Source organism: Xyrauchen texanus, chromosome 12 (assembly GCF_025860055.1).
Source record: "Xyrauchen texanus isolate HMW12.3.18 chromosome 12, RBS_HiC_50CHRs, whole genome shotgun sequence".
NCBI lineage: Eukaryota > Metazoa > Chordata > Actinopteri > Cypriniformes > Catostomidae > Xyrauchen > Xyrauchen texanus.
This window is the reverse complement of record NC_068287.1, coordinates 26,056,346-26,074,426: the sequence shown is the minus strand read 5'-3', so window position 1 is coordinate 26,074,426 and position 18,081 is coordinate 26,056,346. Positions and strand designations below refer to the sequence as shown.

The 18,081-nt window shown below is 37.1% G+C and overlaps 4 protein-coding genes across 4 annotated transcripts; all 4 read right to left on the bottom strand.

The window, feature by feature from the left end:
* Positions 1-517: 517 nt before the first annotated feature.
* On the bottom strand, positions 518-1,867 carry LOC127652915 (Ig-like V-type domain-containing protein FAM187A). The gene has a single exon (XM_052139368.1). The coding sequence runs from the start codon at positions 1,865-1,867 to the stop codon at positions 584-586; it is 1,284 nt and encodes a 427-aa protein (XP_051995328.1). The 3' UTR covers positions 518-583.
* Positions 1,868-2,049: 182 nt separating this feature from the next.
* Positions 2,050-3,428, bottom strand: LOC127652329 (coiled-coil domain-containing protein 103-like). Its single transcript, XM_052138451.1, has 3 exons — positions 3,419-3,428; positions 3,179-3,264; positions 2,050-2,577 (listed from the first exon to the last, which is right to left on the bottom strand). Exons 1-3 carry the CDS (start codon positions 3,426-3,428, stop codon positions 2,062-2,064), a joined length of 612 nt encoding a protein of 203 aa, XP_051994411.1. The 3' UTR covers positions 2,050-2,061.
* A 1,118-nt stretch (positions 3,429-4,546) lies between these two features.
* LOC127652949 (60S ribosomal protein L23) lies at positions 4,547-7,848 on the bottom strand. The gene is made up of 5 exons (XM_052139416.1): positions 7,774-7,848; positions 6,957-7,040; positions 5,273-5,401; positions 4,916-5,029; positions 4,547-4,674 (listed from the first exon to the last, which is right to left on the bottom strand). The coding sequence occupies exons 1-5, from the start codon at positions 7,784-7,786 to the stop codon at positions 4,592-4,594; spliced, it is 423 nt and encodes a 140-aa protein (XP_051995376.1). The 5' UTR covers positions 7,787-7,848; the 3' UTR covers positions 4,547-4,591.
* A 1,592-nt stretch (positions 7,849-9,440) lies between these two features.
* LOC127652328 (60S ribosomal protein L23-like) lies at positions 9,441-17,785 on the bottom strand. Its single transcript, XM_052138449.1, has 6 exons — positions 17,774-17,785; positions 17,099-17,128; positions 15,488-15,605; positions 15,133-15,246; positions 10,961-11,044; positions 9,441-10,578 (listed from the first exon to the last, which is right to left on the bottom strand). The coding sequence occupies exons 1-6, from the start codon at positions 17,783-17,785 to the stop codon at positions 10,541-10,543; spliced, it is 396 nt and encodes a 131-aa protein (XP_051994409.1). The 3' UTR covers positions 9,441-10,540.
* Positions 17,786-18,081: the final 296 nt, after the last annotated feature.

Genomic DNA, 18,081 nt, shown 5'->3' with positions numbered 1-18,081 from the left:
CTTGCTGAGTTACACAGGCCCCCAATGTAAGTGCTTTAAAAAAAAAATTCTGCTATTAAACCCTCCAAAAATTGGCCCCATTCACTTCCATTGTAAGCGGTTCATTGTAACCTCAAGTTTTGCTTTTAAAGAAAAGGAGGAAATAAATTGAAATTATTTTTGTGATAATCATGTTACAAAAGCTCTCGATTGTAATTAAATTGTACTGAACCTATAATATTCCTTTAATAAATGTTCACCTTTTCATCAATCTAGACTCTAGACTACATGGAATATTTGTAAATTAATCTGCCACACTGCAGGGCAACCTGTAATATACACTTTTCCATATACATACATTTTAATTTAAACCTTCTGACATTGTTTCAATTATTACAAGAAAGCTCAAGGACATGTTAAGCATCAACAAACCACATAACAGTTTATTATTTATCATCACTCTCAATTTGTGTTTGAAAGATCAAATACCATAAACATTCATTAAAAAGTAGTTTGAAAGATGACTCATAGTCTTTGCAGTATATTTATTCCCTTTTCATCTTGCATTTAACAGTAATCATGCATTGGTTAAACTACAACAAATTTAAGTTCTGTTCATATCTGCAGTCTTTTCTTCATTGATGAACTGCCAAACAAATCTTGCTAACACAGTGAGGAGAAACAGAACAGAAATACAAATGTAGCAAACAAGTATTGCTTGAAGGGCATACGCAGACTCTGGGTCATAGATTTGGCGCAAGCGACCCAAGCGCAGATATACTCCCAGTCTGATCTCTGCTGCTAGCTTTCCTTGGAGCCAACAGAAATATGAGCCTTTATCCTCTAACCATACTGGCCTGAAGTGTAGGTGGTGACCTGTATCAATGAAGACACGAGAAGTCTTATTCAGTCCCTCCATATATTGAGAGAGATAAAGCGGTACTGAGCCTTTATCCCAGGCCACGGCATACTGTGGTTTGGCGCCAGGGCAGGTCAAGACCAGATCAGAGTCTACAGGGTGGTTGTGGAAGTGGATGGAAACTTCTGCTGAATCTCGATTATCATACTCAAGAAACTTCAACAGAGCTTGTTTCTCTGGGGTTACTTTAGGTTTTGGAGGGCAGGAAGTATGACAGTTCCTCACCTCAAGCTTTGCTCCAAAACTCCTGCTTGAAAGTCCAAAGCTCTGGGGAACAGCTGAGGAGCCACAAGGAGCCACTGTGTCCGATTCATGGTGGTAACGTACATGGAGGTAGATGCTTTTAACATAACAAAGGCCCACACGGGTCTGCTCCCCCTGGATGTCACAGCGGTCACAATTAGACCATGCTCTGTAGCTGGTGAACACCTGGAACAGCTCGGTTTTAATAGTGCTGGGTTCTGCTGCTTGTGTATTCTGATTGAGGTTCCAGGGAAATAAAACTTGATGGACCTGCTGGACATCAACATTGTGGCCATAGAAGAATTCCCCAGAGGCTGTGCCACATATATAGTGCCCTGAGTCAGTTCTCTGAACCCTGAAGATGAGAAGGCTAAACAAACGGATGGAAAAGCGCCTGTGCAGATCCGATCCTCTGCCAACTTTGGAAGATTCCAGCACTTTGGTACCTTCAAAGTCTGTCAGGATCTTGGTGTTCATGGAGCCAATTTGTTTTTGATAGTACCATACCACTGAGTGAACTTCCTCTGGCTTACAGTGACAAGGCAGTTCAATTGTCATGTCAACTAGCAAGGCAAAATTCTCAAAGACAAGAAATGCAGGACAGGCCTTGCTTGCAAAGATGTCTTGTTTATCCTCAGGGGCCTCATAGGCAGAAATTAACAAAGGGCAGATTGCCAAAAAACTAATTACAAGCACTTCATTTAGCATATTTGTGCCATAACACATGTCTTTGCATTTCCTAAGAGCGGGATACTTCCTAGAATGTTGAATATATTCTCAAGTGACTCTACTGTCCACACAAGTGGTTGAAATAAAAATATAAAATCTACACACACTGGTAATATTTCAATATGAACTATTATTAAATATATTGGAGGCTATATTTTTACATTACTTTGAGTTTTACCATTATGCCATTGTCATCTGCATTCACATTTGGCTGACTGGCTCACAAAAACCCCTGAAGGTTTATTGCTGCCCACAGAAAAGCAAGAAGAATCCTCTTTAGAACGATGACGTTCTCCAACTGCAACCTGCAGCTTGTTGAAAAACTCCTCACAGGATTTTTGTTCCGCCTGACTAAGCAGAGATTGGTTGAGGCTAAAACGGCCAGTCTTGGAGAGCCCGTCCAACACTCCGATCACTTTTTCCTTGTTCTCTGACTTGAGACACTGTGATAGAATCAGAATGAACCCTCCTAGAAAGCCAAAGGCAAACTCAGTGCTGAAGATTTCCAGCAAAGCTTTGCCTCCCAGACTGACAAGGAGGTTATACTTTTCATATGAGCTCCCAGCAAACCTGCGCCAGTGATGACTGAATTCTGATGTACTTCTTGGTTGGATCTCAGGTAATAGTCTGAAAATAAAGACAGATAGTAAATAAGTTACTAATTTCATGCACAAGAGAGATGAGATGCTTAATAGCAAACTAGCCATTCATTCATGTGAGGAACTTAAAGGTTTCTAGAACATCTTAGCTGGACCTCCTCTTCTAATAAGGGGCTTTCATGCTTTATTCCTGCAGCAATTGTATTCAATGGCTGTTTTCGGGGTGAGCCATTTCCGTGGGTATGCATACTATCAGGTGAGACCGAGATAAGGGTTGTTGGAGAGGTTGACTACCTTATAAGGTATTTCATATGTTGTCTTGGTAAAATATTGAGTATGGCATACAACTAAAGCTGCGTTCACACTGCCAGCGACAAGCAGCCACAAAACGACCTCATCTCATTCATTTTCAATGACCGTTGGCGACCGGATGTGGGCGTGTCCAACAACGCGACAAAGTTGAGAAATGTTTTAATTTATGCAAATAAAGAGCGATTTTCGGGGGACGACAGCCAATACCAGAGAATATGCTAGAGCTGACGTAATCCTAATATTTTAATAATAATATTAATTGTAAAGAAAGTTCTGTTTAGACTCTCCATACCCACCACTAGTGACTATACAGCCAGCCACTGGTGACATGCAGCGACAAAGTAGCTTAAAGCTCAACTGAATTCCTAGTAGCTGGCGACATTTTGATGTAATGCACGACGTCGTTTTCCCTCTGGTCTTTCCAGTCAGCTTCCAGAACCGTTTTCAGATCTTTTTCAAGGGCACAGAAATTTATAACAAATTCTTATCCATACCTGCTCTTACGGTTTACCTAAATATACGACCGTACCAATTCACCCAATTTACCTTTATCTATATACAGAAGCCGACTTCATCAGTGAGCCAAATTGGACTGCTGCTAACTTTACGGCTCACACGCAGCATTTCCATAACAAACTCATCGTCATGACTACCAATTTACACTGTCTAAACAAAATATTACATTCTAAAGTTGGCAGCTGAATTAAGAATTTTGAGAAGCATAAATTACATGATCAAACCGGCCCAACAAATGCCAACAGGGTGAACACACTAACTCAACAACTGTTAATACTGAAAATAAATATCCGGTTCAAATTAACCTCATTTGACAGCTTTTATCACAAAAATAGATTTCGACTTGTCCCCTTATTTCAGCCAAATACACCAAAACGACTTCAAATGCGATTTTGTTTTTTAAAAGCTCAAATACACAAGTTTCGGCAAAAGTAGTAATGTAAAAGCTATTCGAAGATTAGAAGTTTCATCTGTCCTTCTTAAAACAATCCAGAAATTGGCCCCATTCACGATCACTGCAAGTGCCTCACTGAAAACTCATGTGCTTTAAGGGAGTCAAAACTAAGTTTAATCGACATTATGCCACAAATACTGTAGATTGATCTAAACTATTAATTACCCCAGAATATTCCTTTTAGGAAACCAGAACACATTCAGATTGGGTGAATTAGGCCAATATGGGACATGGTGTAATGTGTAATTTCTGAACCATTTTATAGATTTCTTGCTCCACACTATTATTTGTGTACTAAATATCTAGTATATGAAGCTTGTAATGTAGTTGAGGTCCCATTTGTTGCTCTGAAATAAGAAAATTGCATAAATCGTCCCAAATTACTCCAATCCAACCTAATTGATATTATTCTGGCCATTCTGCAAAGTTTCGGGAATGTCAACTGGATTTTAATGTGAATGTGACACATCACAATAAAAGACAGCCCTTTATGACTGATATTACCATCATCAAAACTAAGCAAATTAAATAGGCCTATACATCTGACAAAAAGTCTTGAATAGTTTAATAGAACAAATAATTTTACAAGTTCAACGAACATATATGGAGATAAAAATAAATAAATCAATTCTGCATTTACAAACACATGAACTATAGTCAAACATTTCTCTTGAGTGCTTTACTTAAAAATGGTTAGTGGGCATCTGTAAAACCTTATTGAACTCCTGCACAAAGTGATCCAAAATGAATCACCTCGTAATACTCTAAATTCCAGCAATCAACAAACTGTGACACTTGTAAACTTTTGAGTGTTTTATTTAAATCAAGCCACATTTGAGCTCAGGCAATGCTACCAGCATTGGAAGCAATCCTGGGCCACAGGTCTGCACATTCCTTGGCTACGGGTCCTGTAATGGCAGAGCCTACAAAGAAGAAATTACAATTTAGCAAAACAACAAGTGAAATTTTAAAACTGAAGAAGTGAAAACTCAGGAATGAATGTTCCATCACTGATTGAGATTAAACAGCACATGGCGACAGTCATCTCACCCAAGAGCAATGGTATTTGCTATTTCCTTCCACGACAACTCACCCAGCCACTGACCAGACAAAGCAAGTGCTTTAGAGAAGGAGATCAAAACAAATAAGTTATTTACAACTCACCTTTCATTTCTCCTTTGTTATTCACTATGACCCCTGCATTGTCTTCGAAGTACAGAAACACGCCATCTTTTCGCCGATACGACTTCCTTTGTCGTATCACCACCGCAGGATGCACTAGATTAAAAGAGAACAGACAGTTGTAGAAGTGCTTACCTGGCAATAAGGTCACCATCATTGAAAATGTCTCAAGACTACATAGCATCCTAACTACAGATATATTCAGAACACCCATGGTATTCAAAACCAAAAATCACAACTATGATAAAAGGCAACATTAGTTTAAAAAGTCAACACAATTGATGTGCGATCAAAACCAGCTAACAGAAGCAAAGACCCTGCTGTGGGCCTAACACTCACCCTTTTTCCTGAGCTCTGGCTTGCCTTTCTTCACTGTGGCCATAACCATGTCGCCCACACCAGCGGCAGGGAGCCTGTTCAGACGACCCTTGATGCCTTTGACGGATATGATGTACAGGTTCTTAGCACCTAAAATGGGACGAGGACAGATTAGTTCAGAAATATTATTTAAAAAAAAAATTTAAGTGCATTTTACGAGTACGCTTTAACACTTTACAATAAGGTTCCATTTGTTAACATTAGTATCATGAACAAACTACTAACAATATATTTTACATTTATTCATATTTTTAATGCAAATAAACAGTTCCATTTGTTAACATTAGTATCATGAACAAACTACTAACAATATATTTTACATTTATTCATATTTTTAATGCAAATAAATAACACTTCGTAGTTCACTAAAGGGATAATTCACCCAAAATGTAAAATCATATGTGGAATTTTGCGTCGGCAATAAATAAACTACGCTTATTAACAACAGAAGAACGAAAGTCACGTGAGAGTTTGGCCATTTCAATCAGCATCAGATAATCTCTTTACATTATTGTGTGGAACTAATTGGGAGTACTATTTAACATGTAAAGAAACACACCTCTACATATTTCAATATAAATGTATAGCTTATATTATTAACTAGTCTACAGGATAATGTAGCAGCAAAATTAACAGTAATTACAATCTTCAGGAGAAAATAAACCAGTGTTTTATTTTTGCCCTTTTCTTTTCAGAAAAGAACTTGCATCTGGACTTTAAGGATGCAGACCTCCTTGCTCAATTTAGTTGCAATACATCAGTCCAGTTTTCATTCAGACGGTTATTTTTGGAACTCATTCAACTTGTTATAAATTGTAAACAAATACTAAATGACAATAAAAATAAATTAATATTATTGGCTTAATTTACACATTTAAATCATGCACTTTTTAAACCCTCATTTTTATTTTGACATTCTAAACTCCAGGAAATCCTGCGTGTCCGTTTGTAGGCAAGTTCACAGTAGTTATTAAAATTCTGGTCAAATGCACCACTGGTGCAGTTCTAAATGCATATAATGTGAACCGAAATATTGAGCATCCCAATAGATTACTTCTGCTGCCTAAATATGACTTTTGGACTGTTAAACTGCAGACAACTGTATACTTCTATTAGAAGGACCTGACAGAGCACAATCTTCTAAATATCTTGTGTTCTGCTGAAGACAGTCAGTCACACATCTGAGATAGTATCAAGGGAATGAGAATTTTTATTTCTGGGTGAACTACTCCATAAATATTATGGTTAGTTTATAGTTCATCAACTAATGTTAATGTATACCAATCTGGATGTTAAAATGTATTACCATGTTGAAAGATTAAGTAGGTTTAATAAATGCCCAAGTATTGTCCACTGTTAATTTAAGTTAACAAATAGACCCTTATTTATTCATTTTCAACATTTACGCTGACTGGAACACTAATGCATGCTTCATACTGCACATATTGCTACATCCAAAAAAAAATTACAAACATTTGTGCCATCACTGATTGAGATTAAACAGCACATGGCGACAGTCATCTCACCCAAGAGCAATGGTATTTGCTATTTCCTTCCACGACAACTCACCCAGCCACTGACCAGACAAAGCAAGTGCTTTAGAGAAGGATAAAATTGTTATGCTTTATGTTGGCAGATCTCATACCAGTATTGTCAGCGCAGTTGATGACCGCTCCCACCGGGAGACCCAGTGAGATACGGAACTTGGCTCCCGATGACCCACCACGTCCTAAACAGCAAAAGAAAAAGTACATCCAACGTTTTACAACAGCACAGAACGACGACAACTTAGTTGCCCAACACACACAATCCTGCATCCAATAAACTGAAGACCAAGATGTCGCTCAATTAAAAGACCATTTAGTGACGAGAAAGCTAGCGATTTTATGAGACACTACAAAACAAACAGTTGGAGCTACTGTTTAAATTAGCGAACGGAGATTGGATGCCTGACGGTCTTATCCGACTCGACACAATTCCGTTTTCTACGGTTAATATAAACCGCGAACTCAACCTTTTAAAAAACAGTTGGCAAATTTCAACTTGATCTATTACATTGCAATACACCCACAAACCAACGTGTTTTTCCCTCATTACCATTCAGCTGTGTCTACTTGAGTCTTCGCTTGTTATAACTCCACTGCACGCACATCTGGAGCTCTAAATATCAGTGTTTAATTAAAACATACATTTAGCATAAACCAATGTTTCACATCGCTCGAATAAGTTAGCTTGATAATTACACGAAAAGCCACACGGGTCAACACATCTGCGTACCTCGTAAACATGGCTTCGGCTGCTAGCAGCAAATGATTGTTTTTACCAACGATATCATTGCGAATTGACAACAATATGCCAAAACCGCGAAAGCCCTATAATAAATAAAAACAACTTGTTACTTTAGGATGCTGCACTGTACCTCATGTTATGGATGATTGTGGATTTTCATGTGTGTTTCTTACCTCTCTTCGACATTGTCGCCGAAAGGGAAAGAGGAAAAGCGAGAAAGGAATGCTGGGATATAACCGTGCGCAAAACACAGTATCCGGCGGACACGCCAACGTCAGTATTGATGTATCGCCATCTCGTGTTGCGGATGAAAACTTTGTTATAAACGTGGTGTTATAGATTAGAATAATATTAAAGACATTCCTATATTATTAATATATAGGAATTGTGATTTTATCATTGTTAATTATGTACAGCTTTTAGAAGATGTACCCCAACAGTAGCCACATTCAAATCCAGACTGAAAACACATCTGTAGTATGCATTCCTTGACTGAACACTTTGCTCTAAATCACTGATTGTAATGTTTGATTTTTATGTAAGTATTTATTTTTTATATACATTTGAATCCATTTAAATTCTTTGTGTTAAGGGTTGGTTTAAATAGTTTTATGTGTCTTCTATTTTTCTGTAACTCTTTACAATAAGGTTCCATTCGTTAACATTAGTTATAGATCATGAACTAACAATTGTGTGCTGAGTGACTCCAGCCAGGTCTCCTAAGCATCCATATTGGCCATGTTGCTAGGAAGGGTAAAGTCACATGGTGTAACCCCCTCGTGGTCATGATTAGTGGTTCTCGCTCTCAATGGGGCGCGTGGTAAGTTGTGCGTGGACCGTGGATAGTAGCATGAGTCTCCACATGCTGTGAGTCTCCGCGGTGTCATGCACAATGATCCACATGGTAAAATGCGCGAATTGACGGTCTTAGAAGCTGAGGGAACTGTGACTTATCCTCTGCGGTGAGTAACCGCGCCACCACGAGGACCTACTAAGCAGTGGGAATTGGGCATTCCAAATTGGGAGAAAAGGGGATACAAAATTATTATTTTTAAATTTACAATTAACAAATAGTTAACGTTAGTTCATAGTATACTAATGTTAAAAATTAACATCAACCAAGATTTAATAGAGAGTAAGATTTAACCAAGATGCTGTAAAATTATTGTTCATTGTTAGTTTTATTGAATGAATATTCTTAACTAATATTAACCAATGGAACCTTGCTGTAAATTGTTACCATTTCTCTTTATTATATCTAAATAAAGAACTTTGAATTACCATTGTACTATATATAGAGACTTGCCTTGTATTCTATAGCCTTGTGTGACCTGGCTTACAGATGCATGGACGTTGTATTTTGGCTTCGCTATACGCAACACATAATTCCATTTCATTTAAACCGACTGATCTCAGTTTAAAAGGAGATCAGTCGGCGAACACTGGAGGTTAAGTCATTCACTTAATAGGGAGAAAGGGATTCTATTGCTTTCCTATGAAGCCAATTGCATTCACTCCTTACATCTGATTAAAAGTTCACTTTCAGGCTGCATATGATGTTTGAACCACTCAACATGTTTGGCAGACATGGGAAAATGGTAATCATGTCATAGATTCAGAATTTATAATGTATAATTTTATTTGAACATGGTTGGCTGTGATTTTACGATACTGGCCATTACTTATATTACAAATATAGTCATTTCTGATTGGTAAAATGCTTCAGCACTGGCTATAACTTGTTTGTTTGACAATGCAAAGAGAAAACATTAAGATTTATTTTGTATTTTATTGCCAAAGCAGACAAAGCATTGTAACAAGTCAAATCAAGTCTAATAATTTTTATTTGTATACTTTTTTATTTGTGCCGTTCCCAATTCACATTGTTTCAAAGTAGCTTTACAGAAAATCAGCTGTAATGTCTCAAAAACATGAATAACCTTCACTCCTGGAAACATAATAAAAAAGTTGACTTTCTATAGCTTGGTATTATTTAAAATTTTACAACTTAGTCCCCCTATTCACATATGTGTTTTTTGCATGTTTAATAGCTGCTACTTGTTGGAAAAAAAATAAAATAAAATCACAACATGCCACGGTTGAAATGATTTTTTTTAATTTTAATTATTAATAAAGACATTACCATGATATTTACATTAAACCTTTGTACACTGGGCCTCACTGAATTTCTCTCTTTGCATTTTTAAAAAGAAAAGACCTGGTACAATCATCAAAACAAACAAATCAAGAAAACATCAAGGGTGCAAAGATTCCTCGGTTATATAAATAATGAGAAAAAGGAGAACATTAAAACCTGATGTGATCTTAATACATTCTATATTTCCATTTGACAACCCTTTTAAAAGTGGTTGTTTCATGTATCCTGTCGCATTCCACTATTTGAACAATCTCCAGTCTAAGCAAGTACATATATGAAGTTACAGGTTATATGAATACAGTAATTTTAATTCAATACATTCATTTGTTGGAAAGATTGAAAATAATACTTTTATAGGCTGTATCATGTTCTCCATGGAAGAAATTACTCCAATATACTAGAACAATTATTAGGACTTTTAAAGTATAATGTGAAACCAGTGCATCCAAGAATGAGATGAAAAATATTGTTCAAATATTAGGTTTTTAAATCTAACACTCCATATTTAAATATAGAGCTACATACTGTAACTGCATCTTAATAAAAACAGAAGTACAGAAACATATACAGTCTCATACACAAATTTACATTATACAAACAGTAACATATGTAAAGTAAGAAATGTTCCATATCAAGTAAAGATATTGCTATTGCACAGGGTTGCTGATCAACACCTGCATTGTGCACTGCATCATTTCCTGCCTGTCAGGAGAGCTCTCCCCTTCTCTCTCTCCATCTGTTTTGATGTGTCAGTGGCTTCATTGTCTGATTGCTGGAGATCCTCACAGGTAGCATGAGGGTGTGTCTGCCACGTTCCATCCTGGTAGATGCAAAAACATAGCGTACACTCATCAACCTCAACAAGTTCTCAAACAAGGGTCACACAATTTCCGGCAATTGGAAGCAATCCTGGGACACAGGTCTGCACATTCCTTGGCTACGGGTCCTGTGATAGAGACTACATTTTTTTTTTTTTTTACAATTTAGCAAAATAAGTGAAATTTTAAAACTGAAGTGAAAACTCAGGAATGAATGTTCCATCACTGATTGAGATTAAACAGCACATGGCGACAGTCATCTCACCCAAGAGCAATGGTATTTGCTATTTCCTTCCACGACAACTCACCCAGCCACTGACCAGACAAAGCAAGTGCTTTAGAGAAGGATAAAATTGTTATGCTTTATGTTGGCAGATCTCATACCAGTGTTGTCAGCGCAGTTGATGACCGCTCCCACCGGGAGACCCAGTGAGATACGGAACTTGGCTCCCGATGACCCACCACGTCCTAAACAGCAAAAGAAAAAGTACATCCAACGTTTTACAACAGCACAGAACGACGACAACTTAGTTGCCCAACACACACAATCCTGCATCCAATAAACTGAAGACCAAGATGTTGCTCAATTAAAAGACCATTTAGTGACGAGAAAGCTAGCGATTTTATAAGACACTACAAAACAAACAGTTGGAGCTACTGTTTAAATTAGTGAACGGAGATTGGATGCCTGACGGTCTTATCCGACTCGACACAATTCCGTTTTCTACGGTTAATATAAGCAACAAGTGCATCACCAGCCTGTGTGTGAGTTTGTTAATAGAGCAGCACCATTCACTAATGCATACAATACATTTACTTATTAAACAGTCTTTAGTAATTCACAGGGCTATCGCACGTCTTCGAGTGGCTTTGAATAAAATGCACGAGTCATATGAGCTACTTTAATTGTATTTTGATGGTTCTTCAACGACATTTTTGGAGCTTGACAGTAACTTAACTAACATACAGTATCGGATTTGAATCAGGCTTGTGGGAACTAGAACCGATCAGTCTAAAAGCTTCAGTATCGGAGCCGGGTATCAGATCAGTGCATCCCAATAGATTACTTCTGCTGCCTAAATATGACTGTTGGACTGTCAAAGTGCAGGCACCTGTGTACTTCTATTAGAAGGACCTGACAGAGCACAATCTTCTAAATATCTTAATTTGTGTTCTGCTGAAGACAGTCAGTCACACATCTGAGATAGTATCAGGGTAAGGGAATGAGAATTTTTATTTCTGGGTGAACTACTCCATAAATATTATGGTTAGTTTATAGTTCATCAACTAATGTTAATGTATACCAATCTGGACGTTAAAATGTATTACCATGTTGAAAGATTAAGTAGGTTTAATAAATATTTTACTTAAAATATTTTAAGTATTGCCCACTGTTAAAGTTCCCAAATGGAACCTTATTTATTCATTTTCAATATATGCAACATTTACGCTGACTGGAACGCTAATGCATGCTTCATACTGCACATATATTGCTACATCCAAAAAAAATTGCAAACATTTGTGCCATCACTGATTGAGATTAAACAGCACATGGCGACAGTCATCTCACCCAAGAGCAATGGTATTTGCTATTTCCTTCCACGACAACTCACCCAGCCACTGACCAGACAAAGCAAGTGCTTTAGAGAAGGAGATAAAAAACAAATAAGTTATTTACAACTCACCTTTCATTTCTCCTTTGTTATTCACTATGACCCCTGCATTGTCTTCGAAGTACAGAAACACGCCATCTTTTTGCCGATACGACTTCCTTTGTCGTATCACCACCGCAGGATGCACTAGATTAAAAGAGAACAGACAGTTGTAGAAGTGCTTACCTGGCAATAAGGTCACCATCATTGAAAATCTTTCAAGACTACATAGCATCCTAACTACAGATATATTCAGAACACCCATGGTATTCAAAACCAAAAATCACAACTATGATAAAAAGCAACATTAGTTTAAAGTCAACACAATTGATGTGCGATCAAAACCAGCTAACAAAAGCCCAGACGAGTGTTGTCAAAATACCGGTACCAAGTCAGTACTCAAATTATTTACGATACCAGAAATTTTGGTACCATGACAACACTAGCCCAGACCCTGTGTCACTCGTTTTGTTTTTGTTCTTGTAAATTATTTCACTAAAGACTGGTAAAGATGTTAGGTCTTGTGAGTGACTTTTAAATGGCATGCGTTAAATGGTATTTTTTTTATCTGTATGCCGCTTTTTTTCCATGTAGAAATGTCTCCTGTGTTTATTTCTCAGTTTTTTGCTTAACACTCCTAAGCAAAAAACCTGAGCTCTGGCTTGCCTTTCTTCACTGTGGCCATAACCATGTCGCCCACACCAGCGGCAGGGAGCCTGTTCAGATGACCCTTGATGCCTTTGACGGATATGATGTACAGGTTCTAGGCACCTAAATGGGATGAGGACAGATTAGTTCAGAAATCGTATTTAAAAAAAAAAAAAAAAAAAAAAAAAAAACGACATTTTAAAGTGCATTTTACGAGTACGCAGTAACACTTTACAATAAGGTTCCATTCGTTAACATTAGTATCATGAACAAACTACTAACAATATATTTTACATTTATTCATATTTTTAAATGCAAATAAATAACACTTCGTAGTTCACTAAAGCGATAATTCACCCAAAATTTAAAATTCCCTAATTTACTTTGTTGCCATCCAAGATGTGTATGACTGTCTTTCTTCAGCAGAACACAAAAGATTTATTAGTAGAGCTCTGTCAGGTCCTTATAATAGAAGTACGCGTGTGCCAGCACTTTTGTTGCCTAAATATGACTTAAGTAATCTACACGACTCCAGTCAATTAATGTCTTCTGAAGCAAATCGATACATTTATAAACTTTTAAAAAGCACTTCCTGATGCAAGTGAGTTGCCGATTCCACATAAGATTTTGGAAATTACGCTTATTAACAGAAGAACGAAAGTCACGTGAGAGTTTGGCCATTTCAAACAGCATCAGAGAATCTCTTTACATTATTGTGGAACTAATTGGGAGTACTATTTAACATGTAAAGAAACACACCTCTACATATTTCAATATAAATGTATAGCTTAAATTATTAACTTGTCTACAGGATAATGTAGCAGCAAAATTAACAGTAATTACAATCTTCAGGAGAAAATAAACCAGTGTTTTATTTTTGCCCTTTTCTTTTCAGAAAAGAACTTGCATCTGGACTTTAAGGATGCAGACCTCCTTGCTCAATTTAGTTGCAATACATCAGTCCAGTTTTCATTCAGACGGTTATTTTTTTGGAACACATTCAACTTAATTGTTATAAATTGTAATTGAACACTAAATGACAATAAAAAAAAATTGTTATTATTGGCTTAATTTAAATACAACAGTAATATATTTAAAATCGTGCACTTTTTAAACCATCGCATTTTTATTTTGACATTCTAAACTCCAGGAAATCCTGCGTGTCCGTTTGTAGGCAAGTTCACAGTAGTTATTAAAATTCTGGTCAAATGCACCACTGGTGCAGTTCTAAATACATATAAAGTGAACCAAAATATTGAGCATCTACATGAGATGGTGTTCTTGAGTAGCGCTCAAATAATATGCATGGCTGTAAAGGTTAAAAATAGCAACAAGTGCATCACCAGCCTGTGTGTGAGTTTGTTAATAGAGCAGCACTATTCACTAATGCATACAATACATTTACTTATTAAACAGTCTTTAGTAATTCACAGGGCTATCGCACGTCTTCGAGTAGCTTTGAATAAAATGCACGAGTCATATGAGCTACTTTAATTGTATTTTGATGGTTCTTCAACGACATTTTTGGAGCTTGACAGTAACTTAACTAACATACAGTATCGGATTTGGATCAGGCTTGTGGGAACTAGAACCGATCAGTCTAAAAGCTTCAGTATCGGAGCCGGGTATCAGATCAGTGCATCCCAATAGATTACTTCTGCTGCCTAAATATGACTTTTGGACTGTCAAAGTGCAGGCACCTGTGTACTTCTATTAGAAGGACCTGACAGAGCACAATCTTCTAAATATCTTAATTTGTGTTCTGCTGAAGACAGTCAGTCACACATCTGGGATAGTATCAGCGTAAGGGAATGAGAATTTTTATTTCTGGGTGAACTACTCCATAAATATTATGGTTAGTTTATAGTTCATCAACTAATGTTAATGTATACCAATCTGGACATTAAAATGTATTACCATGTTGAAAGATTAAGTAGGTTTAATAAATGCCCAAGTTTTGTCCACTGTTAAAGTTACCAAATAGAACCTTATTTACTCATTTTCAATATATGCAACATTTACGCTGACTGGAACGCTAATGCATGCTTCATACTGCACATATATTGCTACATCCAAAAAAACTACAAACATTTGTGCCATCACTGATTGAGATTAAACAGCACATGGCGACAGTCATCTCACCCAAGAGCAATGGTATTTGCTATTTCCTTCCACGACAACTCACCCAGCCACTGACCAGACAAAGCAAGTGCTTTAGAGAAGGAGATCAAAACAAATAAGTTATTTACAACTCACCTTTCATTTCTCCTTTGTTATTCACTATGACCCCTGCATTGCCTTCGAAGTACAGAAACACGCCATCTATTCGCCGACACGACTTCCTTTGTCGTATCACCACCGCAGGATGCACTAGATTAAAAGAGAACAGACAGTTGTAGAAGTGCTTACCTGGCAATAAGGTCACCATCATTGAAAATCTCTCAAGACTACACAGCATCCTAACTACAGATATATTCAGAACACCCATGGTATTCAAAACCAAAAATCACAACTATGATAAAAGGCAACATTAGTTTAAAAAGGCAACAATTGATGTGCAATCAAAACCAGCTAACAGAAGCCCAGACCCTGCTGTGGGCCTAACACTCACCCTTTTTCCTGAGCTCTGGCTTGCCTTTCTTCACTGTGGCCATAACCATGTCGCCCACACCAGCGGCAGGGAGCCTGTTCAGACGACCCTTGATGCCTTTGACGGATATGATGTACAGCTTCTTGGGACGAGGAGGACAGATTAGTTCAGAAATCGTTTTTAAAAAAATAAATAAAAAAAAAGTGCATTTTTCGAGTACGCAGTAACACTTTACAATAAGGTTCCATTCGTTAACATTAGTATCATGAACAAACTACTAACAATATATTTTACATTTATTCATATTTTTAATGCAAATGAATAACACTTCGTAGTTCACTAAAGGGATAATTCACCCAAAATTTAATATCATATGTGGAATTGCGTCGGCGATAAACAAACTACGCTTATTAACAACAGAAGAACGAAAGTCACGTGAGAGTTTGGCCATTTCAATCAGCATCAGATAATCTCTTTACATTATTGTGGAACTAATTGGGAGTACTATTTAACATGTAAAGAAACACACCTCTACATATTTCAATATAAATGTATAGCTTATATTATTAACTAGTCTACAGGATAATGTAGCAGCAAAATTAACAGTAATTACAATCTTCAGGAGAAAATAAACCAGTGTTTTATTTTTGCCCTTTTCTTTTCAGAAAAGAACTTGCATCTGGACTTTAAGGATGCAGATCTCCTTGCTCAATTTAGTTGCAATACATCAGTCCAGTTTTCATTCAGACGGTTATTTTTTGGAACTCATTCAACTTGTTATAAATTGTAAACAAATACTAAATGACAATAAAAATAAATTAATATTATTGGCTTAATTTACACATTTAAATCATGCACTTTTTAAACCCTCATTTTTATTTTGACATTCTAAACTCCAGGAAATCCTGCGTGTCCGTTTGTAGGCAAGTTCACAGTAGTTATTAAAATTCTGGTCAAATGCACCACTGGTGCAGTTCTAAATGCATATAATGTGAACCGAAATATTGAGCATCCCAATAGATTACTTCTGCTGCCTAAATATGACTTTTGGACTGTTAAACAGCAGCCAACTGTGTACTTCTATTAGAAGGACCTGACAGAGCACAATCTTCTAAATATCTTAATTTGTGTTCTGCTGAAGACAGTCAGTCACACATCTGAGATAGTATCAGGGTAAGGGAATGATAATTTTTATTTCTGTGTGAACTACTCCATAAATATTATGGTTATAGTTCATCAACTAATGTTAATGTATACCAATCTGGATGTTAAAATGTATTACCATGTTGAAAGATTAAGTAGGTTTAATAAATGCCCAAGTATTGTCCACTGTTAATTAAAGTTAACAAATAGAACCTTATTTATTCATTTTCAATATATGCAACATTTACGCTGACTGGAACGCTAATGCATGCTTCATACTGCACATATATTGCTACATCCAAAAAAAAATTGCAAACATTTGTGCCATCACTGATTGAGATTAAACAGCACATGGCGACAGTCATCTCACCCAAGAGCAATGGTATTTGCTATTTCCTTCCACGACAACTCACCCAGCCACTGACCAGACAAAGCAAGTGCTTTAGAGAAGGATAAAATTGTTATGCTTTATGTTGGCAGATCTCATACCAGTGTTGTCAGCGCAGTTGATGACCGCTCCTACCGGGAGACCCAGTGAGATACGGAACTTGGCTCCCGATGACCCACCACGTCCTAAACAGCAAAAGAAAAAGTACATCCAACGTTTTACAACAGCACAGAACGACGACAACTTAGTTGCCCAACACACACAATCCTGCATCCAATAAACTGAAGACCAAGATGTCGCTCAATTAAAAGACCATTTATTGACGAGAAAGCTAGCGATTTTATGAGACACTACAAAACAAACAGTTGGAGCTACTGTTTAAATTAGCGAACGGAGATTGGATGCCTGACGGTCTTATCCGACTCGACACAATTCCGTTTTCTACGGTTAATATAAACCGCGAACTCAACCTTTTAAACAGTTGGCAAATTTCAACTTGATCTATTACATTTCAATACACCAACAAACCAACGTGTTTTTCCCTCATTACCATTCAGCTGTGTCTACTTGAGTCTTCGCTTGTTATAACTCCACTGCACGCACATCTGGAGCTCTAAATATCAGTGTTTAATTAAAACATACATTTAGCATAAACCAATGTTTCACACCGCTCGAAAAAGTTAGCTTGATAATTACACGAAAAGCCACACGGGTCAACACATCTGCGTACCTCGTAAACATGGCTTCGGCTGCTAGCAGCAAATGATTGTTTTTACCAACGATATCATTGCGAATTGACAACAATATGCCAAAACCGCGAAAGCCCTATAATAAATAAAAACAACTTGTTACTTTAGGATGCTGCACTGTACCTCATGTTATGGATGATTGTGGATTTTCGTGTGTGTTTCTTACCACTCTTCGACATTGCCGCCGAACGGGAAAGAGGAACAGCGAGAAAGGAATTCTGGGATATAACCGTGCGCAAAACACAGTATCCGGCGGACACGCCAACGTCAGTATTGATGTATCGCCATCTCGTGTTGCGGATGAAAACTTTGTTATAAACGTGGTGTTATAGATT

What these genes read in the sequence shown, in the direction of transcription:
- LOC127652949 (XM_052139416.1), bottom strand. An exon ending in GCCAGAGCTCAGGAAAAAGG is followed by an intron (nt 5,030 to 5,272) that starts GTGAGTGTTAGG and finishes CTTTTAATCTAG; the next exon opens with TGCATCCTGCGGTGGTGATA. An exon ending in TAACAAAGGAGAAATGAAAG is followed by an intron (nt 4,675 to 4,915) that starts GTGAGTTGTAAA and finishes TCTTCTTTGTAG; the next exon opens with GCTCTGCCATTACAGGACCC.
- LOC127652329 (XM_052138451.1), bottom strand. An exon ending in ACCAGAGGGAAAACGACGTC is followed by an intron (nt 2,578 to 3,178) that starts GTGCATTACATC and finishes TCACATGAATGA; the next exon opens with ATGGCTAGTTTGCTATTAAG.
- LOC127652915 (XM_052139368.1), bottom strand. Translation starts at nt 1,867, where the DNA reads ATGTGTTATGGCACAAATATGCTAAATGAAGTGCTTGTAATTAGTTTT.
- LOC127652328 (XM_052138449.1), bottom strand. An exon ending in TAACAAAGGAGAAATGAAAG is followed by an intron (nt 11,045 to 15,132) that starts GTGAGTTGTAAA and finishes TTTGCTGTTTAG; the next exon opens with GACGTGGTGGGTCATCGGGA. An exon ending in CAACTGCGCTGACAACACTG is followed by an intron (nt 10,579 to 10,960) that starts GTATGAGATCTG and finishes TGCATCTACCAG; the next exon opens with GATGGAACGTGGCAGACACA.